We start from the raw sequence: 12,591 nt of genomic DNA on the forward strand, positions 1-12,591 counted from the left end.
TATTTCTGATTATGTAACTAGAAACTTTATCTTCAAAGATGAAACAAAACACATTACATACTAGATGGGAAAGTTACTGTGTTCCAGTTTATTTTAAAAGTACAAGTGAAAAAGTTAGAATATTTAAAAAAACAGAACACCAAAGCCAACTGATCACTATAGCTAACCAACTTCATTATACATTCTTTTTTATTTTTTAATACACCAAACTTTCTTTTCATGCCACTCCTTTGAACTGCCCTCTAGTAATCTATATCCCATATTTTAATTCTTTAAAAGGTGCTCAGTATTAATTTTTTCCATGAAACCTTTCAGACCTAAGCCTAGATCACAGAGATCTTGCCTTGCCTCAGATTCCTTCACCACTTCCATGTAGTTTTCACTACGTCATGTATTTGCATGTACAGTGCCTTGAAATCTACTCAGTTTTTTTCACATAGACAAATTATAAATTCCCTATAGAGATCTAGCATACTCACTATGTCTTTGTACCGACTACATTGTTATAAATGACTTTCAGATGAGTACTATTTTCCTGAAATGCACAAAATAGAAGTATATGTTAAATAAGTTATTTTATAATTTGGGTTAATTTCAGAATTCAAAAGAGTTAGATTTAACTGAGAAACCAAATAGATAATTAATTTGCTATTGACTAACTTATTCAGCCTATAATCCTTTTTTTCTCTCTCTCTTATTACCATAGACAGACCTAGAAATGGTCACTGAAGACCTTGCCCAAAAAGTCAATAGGCCTTACCTTCGCACACCCCGCCACAAGATCATCAAGGCAGCATGCCTCGTACAGCAGAAGAGACAAGAATTCCTGGCTTCTGTGGCTCGGGGAGTTGCCCCTGCAGACTCACCAGAAGCTCCAAGGCGCAGGTAAAAAGGATGTATGCTGTGGAAATCATCCAGCTCCAGCCACAAATGCCACCAGGTTTATTTTCTCTCTAACTGGTGCTCATATTCCTGGAAGTTATTTATACCTAAAAGAGAGCTGATAAAATCATGTTAATTTCTTTTTGGTGATTTTTTCCCCCAGTACTATTTCTATTTCTCTTATTTTTTGTTTGTCATTGTGTAGTTTCTTGGACTAAATTAAGCCAGGTAAAGTTCACACTTCAGTGAACTCATAATTCAGAGTATTCTAATGCATCACTTCAAATATGTAGTGATATGATAGTCCTAAATATCTTAGAATGTTGAATTTGGAAGCCTTGCCAACTTGTTAGGGTCTTATTTATATTTTTATGTAAGAGGTTATGAAGAAATTAGAAATCTGATATTAATAAAGTTATTTAAGTGATTCACATTCATCCATTAAAGAACAGTTGAGCTTTGGTTGTTTATTTCAGATACTTATACTGTTACTACCATTATAAATTGAAGCATATTTTCTTATTCATAATAATTATAGCCATTAGAATTTCTTTGACCCTATTTTTTATTACATAAACACTTATAAAAATAGGAATCATCAAATACTGTTATAGTGATGATTTATATTTTTCCACTATTTTACATGAACATAAAGCAATTTAGAAGTTGAAAGGATTGAAGTATCATTTTCATTGTATTCAGTAGTTAATCTACTTCGGTTAAGCAAGGTCTAAGCAAAGGAATTAAAAGTAATGTTCAATGGGTGAGGGTCTGATTGTACTTTGTAATGCTGATAATAAATCAAATGGTATGTCTAATTTCTTTGTAGCTTTGCTGGTGGAACATGGGATTGGGAATATTTAGGATTCGCATCACCTGAGGTAATTGTTTTGCTGGGGGCGGGGGGTGTTTTGTTTTTTAATTATATTTTTCCATCAAGAAATCCTGCTTGCATTTCTACCCTTTTTCTATTCTAAATCCTACTGAGATTGTCAGCAGTGTTTTCTCTTTCTTATTATATAATAAAAATGCCTCAGCAGAGCCTACCTTTAGCTACTTGTGGTATTGGACTATCATCACATTATTAAATGCATCCCCCTTTTTATTTTTAATTACTGAGCAGTCAGAATTAAGGCAACTTATAGGATATATTTTAGAACATATTTTCAAATTGGTTAAGAGATACAAATTTTATGTATCAGAAATTTTTTGTGGTAATATTGTTCAGTCTGAATCTATGAAAAACCTGCGCAATCTGTTTTTTTAAAGTTATCAACAACCTGATTGAATTGATATGTAATCAGTTTCTAAGGTGGAAACTTGACATTGATAATATTTATGCAGAAAGAAATGCTTTGCTTAGTTGCTATGTTTCTCTTTAAGATTTTCACCCTCTTCTGAATTGTTTGGTTGTTGTTACTGGTAGATTTTAAAATACAAAGTCTAAAATACCAACATTGCAAATAGCAATTACTACGAATAAAAATAAGATAGAGTGAAAATCTTAATCACATTGCTATTTTCTGAGATTTAAATTGCCACTGTCACTGTTGAGTCTGATTTTAAATGGTTTTAGCAGTTCACTCTACTTCTGTCTCTCCTTCCTTATTCTTTAAAACAGTATATATATGATGTTTATATTATAATAACCTTTTAACTTAGTTCTTAGAAGAGAGCAGGACAAATAGTGAAACCTTTGTTTATTGTTTAGCCTATTGGTTTACCTACAACTAAAAGAGAATGAAATCAGTTATCCAGAAATGACTGTGGCTTATTTAAATCAGATACTTTCTGTTTTCAACTGCTGAGGATACTTGCAATCACCTTATGGCCTTTGTATTGGTAGATATATATCCAAGAAAATATTGACTTGAGAAAACAATCCATGTTTTGAGCTCTGATAAGGAAAATTTTAAATTCACTTAAATTGCAAAAATAATTTAATGTATTAGTGAAATTTCTGTTGTAAAACAAATTATGAACCTTCTCTTTACCTGATCCTATGCTTATTATTCTGTTATAATTACAGCTTTGAGGATAGTATGGAAAATATCCACCTAAAAAAAATGAATAAACAAGCTTCAATTATCAAAAAAAAAGAGTACTAAAGATTTCAGTACTTCAAGGTAGAAACACAGTTTAGCTTTATTTGAACCAAAATAAAACCTTTATCAGTGTACTCATAGTCGTGTGTATCATCTTGCAGCTTCTAGCTCTGATAGTAACTTTAGGAATCCTAAATATTTGTCCTTGAACATTGAAGGCCTGCTAATGTGACTGACACAGATTCATTGTGTAAAAAAAAAAAAAAAGGAAAGCTTGCCACCTCACATGTGAATATTTATAAATTATCGAGTTCTTGTTCTCCAGAGTTGAGAATTGTGAAAGTATAAGTAATTTTTCCTTCTGAAATTTATTTTTTATGTGTTAATAAGTTTTTTAAGAATTATTTAATTATTTTTACTTTTCTTTAAAGTCTTTGGTACATTGAAACACCAAGCTTTTATGTAAACCTTATTGCAAGTCTAAAGATTTACCATATAGGGGCAGCCCGGGTGGCTTGGTGGCTTAACACCTGCCTTCAGCTCAGGGTGTGATCCTGGAGATCAAGTCCCACATCAGGCTCCCTGCATGGAGCCTGCTTCTCCCTCTGCCTGTGTTTCTGCCTCTGTCTGTGTGTGTGTGTGTGTGTGTCTCTCATGAATAAATAAATAAAATCTTTAAAAAAAAAAAATAAAGATTTACCATATAGTGTAAAACTAAAATTCTGCATGCCTGTGACTAACAAGTAACTGCCAAAATAATATCTTGAAAAATTAGCTCTGTGCCTTCATATATACTCTGAAAAAAAATGTTACCAAATTCTAATAGACTTCTGGCTAAATTTATATTTTTTCAGGAAAGTTAATTCCATCTTATTCTTTTTTTAATTAAATTGAATGGCTCAGTGACAATCATAAGTATTTTGTACCACTTTAAAGGCAGTGGAGCCCAGAGGAAAGAGCATAGTGTTAAAGTCTGAGGGATCCTGAATTCAAGGTCTAGCTTGATAACTATTAGATTTTAGACTATGTTCTTCCTTAAATTTCTCTTTAAAATGTGGGTGGCACTATCTACTTCGTGGAAATTTGGAAGAATTAAAGCTCCCCTTTAAGCTATTGATGAATTTGGTGCTCAACAAAATGCTTCTGGCGGCTTTTTCGCCAATAAATCTCAAAATTTGTCAATCTTCTCTGTAACCTTAACACTTGAATCATTTGGAGTGTCCCAAGCCTTTTTCATATGCTTTGTTTAGAATATAGGAATTCTGGGGCACCTGGGTAGTGTAGTCAGGTGGCTGTCCCACTCTTGGTGTCAGCTCAGGTCATCATCTCAGGGTTATGGGATTAAACCCCGCATGTGGCTCTGTACTCAGCATGGAGTCTGCTTAGGATTTTCTCTCCTTCTTCCATTGCCCTTCCCCACCATGCTTGTGCGTGCTTTCTCTCTCTCTCTCTCTCTCTCTCTCTCTCTCTCTCAAATAAATATTTTTTTTAAATCTAGGAATTCTTAGAAATTTTCAGCTAAGTTTAATTTTATGGGATCAGTTTTTTAAGTCTATTGCATTGTGAGAGAATGCCATTCAGTTTTCTGTCAGAATAATTATAAATAAATCAAGTTTCTTTTATTGTTGTTTTTAAGCCAAATTTTAATTTTCTTAAGTTGGGAATGTGTATACTGTATGGTTAGTAATAATAGTTCATTTAATTCAGAATAACTTTTTTGTGCCATCATTAAGTTTACAAAGTAAACAAATTCTCCTTAAATATAAACCTTGAGGGGTACCTGGGTGACTCAGTTGGTTAAGCCTCTGACTCTTGGTTTCCACGCAGGTCATGATCTTGGGGTCATGAGATCAAGCCCCATATCAGGCTCTATGCTCTGCACAGTCAGCTTGAGATTCTCTCTCCCTCTCCTTTGCCCCTCCCCTGCTCACATGCTCTCTCTCTCTAAAAAACTAAAACCTTTAAGTAAATAAACACTAAACTGAAATAAAGTTTATCATTCCATCTTTGTCTAAGAAATGTGGCGGTCCTTAGTGGTCCAGTGAGCCATGATGATACATAATAGTCATCCAGTTAGGGATCATGGGCCTCCAGAAAAAGAGGAAATCATACCCCAGCTCAGCAGGAAAGTTTAAAGAACCTAAATAATATCTCCAAGAACCTGTAGTATCTTTCTTGTTTTCTAACCTAGTAGGATGTCTCCCACTTCTTAGTAGAGACCACTGCTTGTTCACATAAATGGAGTTTAAATAAATTTAACTTGAATGGTATGATGTGAAAATTTTATTCGTGAGGTAAAACCTCTCTTCATTGAGTGGTACTTTCACAATATAAGTGTATTGAATATCCTAGGAAAACCAGGATGATCATAAACCTGAGTATCTTAGCATTTACTACTCAAAGGTTTTATAATGGCTCTCAAAAATAACCTATTTATGCTGATGTCATGCACACTAACTGGCCTCTTTTCTGGTCTCTTCTGTCACTAAAACCCCGAAAAGTATGTTTGTACCAAAATAATAGCAGAGAGCCAAAGGTTCTGCCTCTGCCCTAATCTGTGATCTTCCCATATAGTAAATAGAAAACACATCCCCCTGCCCATGTTATAGATAACCCCACATATTAGCTAATATAAGAAGGAAGCCAAGTAACATTGTATTTTAAAGCTGACATCACATTTTTCTTTTAATTTAATCATTTAACTTGTGAGTATGGTATGTAGTTATCCCAAGGAATATAAAATCTAATAGTCTAACAGTGTATGTTCTTCATTTTTTTTCTTTCCACTGCACATATCACAGTCACTTTTAAAAACAAAACCTCCAAGAACCTAACTTATATTACTAAAGACCATAACTTGTATTAGTAAAATCATTATGGTATTAGTTATAACAGTGTGTAACAAGACCCAGGCACATGAAATAAGGCTCAGTTATGACCTAGCATTGGAGCTTGCAAGTATTTGCTCTTTATCCAGGCAACTGAAATGACTGTTTAAAATTTTTCTTTTTCCATTTTACCTTATCTGTTTCCTTGGCATGGCAAAACCTGAAATTTCTTTTGTTAAAGCCAAGTGATTTTATAATATGTCTATAAAATCACACATTTTTTCCCTGGGGGAAAAAAGTGTATTCTTTGTTTTATTTGCATAAAAACAATTGCATGCTCTCCTGTATTTTATAACCTTTGGTTTATGCAGGAATATGCTGAATTTCAGTATCGGAGAAGGCACAGACAGCAGCGCCGTCGAGGAGATGTGCACAGTCTGCTTGGCAATCCTCCAGACCCTGATGAGCCGAGCGAAAGCACTTTAGGTAAGCTGTGGAGTTGGTTACGTTATAGTCTCTTCTTTCTCTTGAACTTATTCTTAAAACTGGCTAATCTAAATGTTGGTGAAATAGGGATGCCTGGGTGGCTTAGCGGTTGGGCGTCTGCCTTCGGCTCAGGGTGTGATCCTGGAGTTCCGAGATCAGGTCCCACACTGGGCTCTCTGCATGGAGCCTGCTTCTCCCTCTTCCGGTGTCTCTGCCTCTCTATCTCTCTGTGTCTCATTAATAAATAAATAAAATCTTTTAAAAAAATGTTGGTGAAATAGTTTGTAGTGTAGATACTATCAATATGCAGATGCCTCACATGTCACAGAACACAGGAAACCAGAGAGATGAAGAACATAGGCTGTGGAGTCAGCCATACCTGGATTTGTGTCGCCATCTTTGCTGTGGATCGGTGTGAAACTTTAGTCAAGTTCACATAACCTCTTCAAGCTTCAGTCTCCTCATTCCAAAGAAGCATTTGTAACAGAGCCACTTTGTGGGCTCTCTGTGAACATTAAGTGAAAGAATGAGTGTAAAACCCTTAAGCACTAGTAGCACATAGTGAGCACTCAACAAAGTGTAGCTCTTGATCACTGTTACTATGTTCATAGAATATTTTTCTCCTAGCCTTCATTCTTCTCTAGACATTCTTTAAAAGAGAAAATTCCTGGTATTAGAGATAAATTATTTTATCAACTTTTAAATGTTAAACTGTTAATGGAAAATCTTTAAACTATGTCAGCAGATCATCTTTAATAAATTGGGATCAAAGAGCCTAAATATTTGTTCCTCAGGCTATTGTAATTCCAAAATTCTTTAGTTTTGAAAACTCTGAAAATGAATATACCTTTATTTGTTACTGCTTAAGGAAAAAAGAAGGAATAGGCGGTAGCACTTGCATTTATGAATAGAACCATATTTAGTGCAAGCAAGAACATAAAGAACAATCGTGGGGGATCCCTGGGTGGCTCAGTGGTTTAGCACCTGCCTTTGGCTCAGGGCGCAATCCTGGAGTCCCGGGATTGAGTCCCGCGGCGGGCTCCCGGCATGGAGCCTGCTTCTCCCTCTGCCTATGTCTCTGCCTCTCTCTCTCTCTCTATGTCTATCATGAACAAATAAATAAACCTTTAAAAAAAAAAAAAAAAGAACAATTGTGTGTTTGAAGTAGTGGTATTAGATATCTTTTTTTTTTTTTTTTTAATTAAGGCAAGCAAGTTAGAGCCCCCTTTTGGAGCTCAGTAAGGCTCCAGAACTCATGACCCTGAGATCAAGACCTGAGCTGAGATCAAGAATCAGACGCCTAACTGACTCAACCACCCAGGCATCGCAGTATTAAATATATTTTGATGAGACAAATATGGAGGAGAAATCTCTGAAAGATTAAGTAAACACAGGTTTTCAATAGCACTGAAAGAGAAATTGTTAACCAAAATAAAAAGATGGGTGAAATGTTGTATGACTGAATTGTCTCAGGTTCCACTTGCTTTAAAACAGACATCCCAGATGGTGGCAGTGGCCGCAGGCCTGGTGCCTCAGTAGTGAGCTCCGCATCTATGAGCGTACTGCACAGCTCGTCCCTGCGTGACTACACCCCTGCCAGTCGCTCTGAAAACCAGGACTCTCTTCAGGTCGGCTTCCTGGGCAGCCTCATTGCCCTTGTTGATGTTCCTTCCTTGTTTTCCCTAGCTTCCTATTTTTTTTTACTTTTATTGCTTTCCTTTTTAACCTTTTCATTCTAAAATCTTTGTTTCAAAGATGTACCAGCAAAGATTCCTAAATTTCAGAGTTCTCTTGAGGAATTTTTTTTTCTTTTTATCATAAGCAAGGAGAAAATAAAGTAAGATTTGAGTGGATAAAATAATAATTCTGCATAAATTTTATGCAGATAATATTTATGATCTTTGGCAAAAGCATAGTTGGTAAACCTCATTGAGTTAAATCATTTTTCCTTTTAAAATTTTAAAGCTCTTTTACTTTCTGTCACCTCAGGCTCTAAGTTCCTTGGATGAAGATGATCCCAATATACTTCTTGCAATACAGTTATCACTGCAAGAATCCGGGCTGGCCATTGATGAGGAGAATAGAGACTTCCTCAGTAATGAGGCATCCTTAGGAGCAATAGGCACCTCTTTACCTTCCAGGCTAGACTCAGTCCCCAGGAACACAGATAGTCCTCGGGCCGCATTGAGCAGCTCTGAGCTGTTGGAACTTGGTGACAGCCTCATGAGATTAGGAGCAGAAAGTGACCCATTTTCAACTGACACTCTGAATTCACACCCTCTCAGTGAGGGAAGAAGTGAATTCTATCCCTCATCCAGTGACCCTGACTCAGCTGGCCAGGATGCCAACATCAATGACAATCTTCTTGGCAATATCATGGCTTGGTTTCATGACATGAACCCTCAGAGTATTGCCCTGATTCCTCCAGCAGCTACAGAAACCAGTGCAGATTCCCAGCTCCCCTGTGTCAAAGATGAGTTAGAAGGGACGAGGGATGTGGAGCTGGTGCCACCGGAAGAAGATTCAGTGTTTGAAGATGCCGTGGTCAATGAAGGTAGAGGAACCCAAATAGAAGAAGAAAATCCTTTGGAAGAAAATACCGTGGCTGGGGAGGCAGCATCTCCAGCTAGCAGTAGTGGTAATGAGGCAGCCAACAAAGGAGATGGTTCAGATGTTTCAAGTCAGACACCTCAAACCTCAAGTGACTGGCTTGAACAAGTACATTTAGTGTGAACTGCACCCCTCTGGGCTCTAAATGAATCACAGGTACAGATGGTGTTCTAGTGGAGTATGCTTTATAGAGACTTGATCCACTCAATTCCAACTCGATTATAAACCACTGACATTAGGATTAAATACAAAGGAGTTCCCTTGAATGGTAGCTTCATTTCTGATTTTAACCTTTCAGGGAATTTCTTTTATATTTAATGGGATAGCTTTTCCCCTTTTTGCTGACAAAAAAAGAAGAGTAAGAGAAACACAAACGGAATAAGTAGGCCAGATTCCACACTCTGAGAAAATGCAGTCCTCTGTTTAGCCTAAAGTTGGCAATACTTGAACGAAGTTTAAATTAAAGGCTTACTCCCTAATCCTTGGGTGGTTTTTCCTCTTTTAAAGAAAAGCATTTTCTTCATTTAAGAAGTTATTTTGGACAGAGCTAATACCATTTCATCCCTCTGTCTATGCTCTTCCATCACTTTCTTCCTTCCTTTCTGTCTGAGCGGTATGAATTGAGGTATCCACGGCTTCTCCTCAGTGCTACATCTACCACAGTGGAGTTTTCATATTTACATGAATCAAAGATTCCTTGTCATGTCTATTACAGTCCACTTGTGCCAAACTGACTCATGCGCTAACAAGGCGTGTAGGCGTGCAGTGTCCTAGAGGGCTCCAGAGGAGTCTCAGCCTTCTCTGGAGTTAAAGGTGCCACTTGGTAGCAGTGATATTCCAGAATTTAATGGGGTTTTGTTGCCATGGAGACTGCATTTAAATAAAATGTAGCCTGTAGCTTAAGTTAACTAAACCTAATGCTGCTGTTAAAAACAGTTTATTTTAATATTAAAATACAGTTGATTAGCAACAGCGGTGCTGTATTTTAAGAGACACTTTATTGGAAGTGCAATCATAGTTCTTTGTTTTCACACTTTTACAGTGCATTCTAATTACTAATGGGTGCAATTACTTTTAATGGTAAGTGTTTTATAAAATAGAAAAAAAAAGTGGAGTTTTCATGAGTTATAGTAAATCCCACAATTATTAAAAAATTCAATAAAACATCCTGCGCAACATGTTACCGTGCCTTTGCCTAACTAAATGGATAGTTGCCAGTTAAATAAGTGAGTAATTCAAATTTCAGTGTCTCTTCTGAAGTAACTATGCTATAAATTGCAAAGACCTCCATAAAACCACCCATGGCCTTGCCTTTACAGTAAATATAACAACTAAATGTTCAATCAGTTTGCCTAAATAGCAAATGCTGACATGTGTTTGTTCTATTGCACAATACTCATTTGCTGTGTGATTACTGTTTAGTGTTGAAAAAATCAACTTCCTAGTTATCAGTGTCTTACTGTGAAGAAAATACTGGTCTTAGTTGTAATTAAGATACAATGGTACAGTGTGTAATTAAAACTAGAGTAAACTGTTGGAATGGCTGTTTTACTTACATATTATTGAAACTAGCATAAGATAAAATAGATATGCAACACTCCATTTAATGTTTTGCCAGATTCTTATCAGAAATCTACAGATACCAAAATTTCAGTACTGAGTGTGTACAGGCAAGTCCTGGGCTAGGCAAAAGGTTATATTAATATTGATATCCACGTGAGTTGTGATTACGGTTTTTGATTTTTTTTCTCCAAAACCTGCTTTTGAAATTCTTGTCCTTTGAATTCATATGGCTAGGACATTCTATTAGAGTATTTAACATTCCCCCCAGGTTCCCTTAGAATAAACTGTTTGTGAATTGCTCCTATGTCGTGGATATCAAAGGTCCACATTAGCTTTTATTTCCCCAATTTATCAGAAACATCCCTATTAATCCCCATTAAATTAGTTGGGGAAAATCCTAACTTTGTCTACAGTGTATTACTGTATAATTAAACTGAAACAGTCCATTAAAGGATTTTTTTTACAAGTTTATTTTGGATTAAAAAATATTGACATCAATCAGTTTTTAGACCAAGTTGTAATTTTTCAATAGAGAGTCTTTGTATCCCATTGAGGCGTCTTGCAAAGCTGCAATAAGGTGAGAAAGCGTGCTTTGTGTGAAGACAGTGTATGGGATGGGTCCTGGCTCCTTGCACCTTGTGCAGTACCCTTTGTTTCTGTGCCGTTATCTCCTGAGCATGAAAAATGATCATTATTCAATTTGTATTTCCTTGGTACATATTTTAAAAACAACACAGTCATTGACTTTACAATTCAGAAATAAAGTTTGGCAAAGCCTATTTTGTAAACAAGTTAATTTTATAATGTAAAAAAAAAAATTACTCTAACCTTGACTTGTTATTTGCACTTTCATAGTCTATACTTGATACATTCCCACTTTATATACAGTAGGATTCTACAAACGTGTAGATGTTTGGCCAAATGAATGCTGTTAATAATATGTAAAATTCTTTGATTAAACATTTATTACTTAAACTACTTCACTTTTGTCTCATTACATTATAGACTTTGTTTTAACCAAGTCAGGAAGCTGATTTTCTTAAGATTAAATTCCCTCTGATATAATGGGATTAATTTGGTTCTTATATGTAATTGATTAGTGCCTAATATTTTTTACACTAGCCCACTTCCTATTTTATCCCCCAAAGATAAACTCCAAAACACTGCATGACAATGCTCTAAAACACTGTGACTTCAGTGCTCCTTTTATTTTCCTCAGTCTAGCTTTCAGGAGAAAAGTGTTATGATTTTTTCTTGAAATTCCCAGTAGAAACACACAGAAAAAGATAGAATTTCAAGGTATCTTGTGAAGTCACTTAAGACAGGAAAAAGTTTTGATGCCATATGAATAGAAACACCACCATTTTATTATATTGTCCCTTCTGAGTCACCAAAACAGCCCTTTGCATCTGAGCTTCAGGTTTCGTGGGGTCTGCCAGTGATAACCACTTAGTCATGTCATTGTATTTATGCTTTTTCATTGTGTGGATCTGAAGCTTAACCACTAATGTCCATCTGCTGAATTATTCAAATGTTATTTATTGCAGCCGCTGATCTCATTTTTGTTCTTTTAGTCCTCAAATAATTGTTGTTTACCTGTCATGAATTAAAACCTGAGACTTACTGAAGTTTGCTTGTAATTTTAAAACAGTTATAATTAGTGAATCTCTGAAGAGTAAAATCTTGGAATCTAAATAACCAATTTGGGGAGTTTTTTTAAGGCTGAAATAAAAACTCCAGAGGAAAAAAATTATCATGTGCTCTGCACTGGAACTGAGTTGTATCATCTCAGCCTTGGGCCATCAACATAATCCCTGGGCCTTCTCCTTAGTAAGTATGTTACTGCCTTGTCTGTCATCACCCTTTCACCGCAATAGGAGATTTTGTTCTAGAAAAATAGAAGTGGCTCTTTCTAGACTATTAAGTGACTGTCCTTATCTTAGGAACTGGCAGTAGTCGTAGTTCTTAAAGAAAGATGGACCAGAAAAGTTTCCTTTAGCCCTCTCTTCCACCTAGGACTGACAGGTGGCTGACAAACTAAGTGACCGGCAAACTTTAAGAGGGCTTATCCTTCTTGGTCTTTGAAACTATGGTTTGAAGATACTCTAAATTAGGCTGTATATCATTCTGTAGCCAGATCTTGCACAAAGGCCTCGCCTGGACAAGGCATTAGTTTA

The 12,591-nt window shown here is 35.9% G+C and overlaps 1 protein-coding gene across 6 annotated transcripts in view; it reads left to right on the plus strand.

Moving 5' to 3' along the window:
* ANKIB1 (ankyrin repeat and IBR domain containing 1) overlaps positions 1–11,392 on the plus strand; it is a 133,587-nt gene extending 122,195 nt beyond the window's left edge. For 2 of the 6 annotated variants that reach the window (XM_026003743.2, XM_026003745.2), the window contains 5 exons: positions 707–885; positions 1,712–1,763; positions 6,127–6,241; positions 7,715–7,869; positions 8,231–11,392. In XM_026003743.2, coding sequence (XP_025859528.1) covers positions 707–885; positions 1,712–1,763; positions 6,127–6,241; positions 7,715–7,869; positions 8,231–8,974 — 1,245 coding nt within the window. In that variant the 3' untranslated portion in view covers positions 8,975–11,392. The remainder of the gene's footprint in view (positions 1–706; positions 886–1,711; positions 1,764–6,126; positions 6,242–7,714; positions 7,870–8,230) is intronic. The other 4 variants (XM_026003747.2, XM_072764253.1, XM_026003746.2 and 1 more) reach the window with 3 other exon arrangements.
* The last annotated feature ends 1,199 nt before the right edge of the window (positions 11,393–12,591 follow it).

The sequence above is a fragment of the Vulpes vulpes genome, chromosome 7, assembly GCF_048418805.1.
Source record: "Vulpes vulpes isolate BD-2025 chromosome 7, VulVul3, whole genome shotgun sequence".
NCBI classification, from domain to species: domain Eukaryota; kingdom Metazoa; phylum Chordata; class Mammalia; order Carnivora; family Canidae; genus Vulpes; species Vulpes vulpes.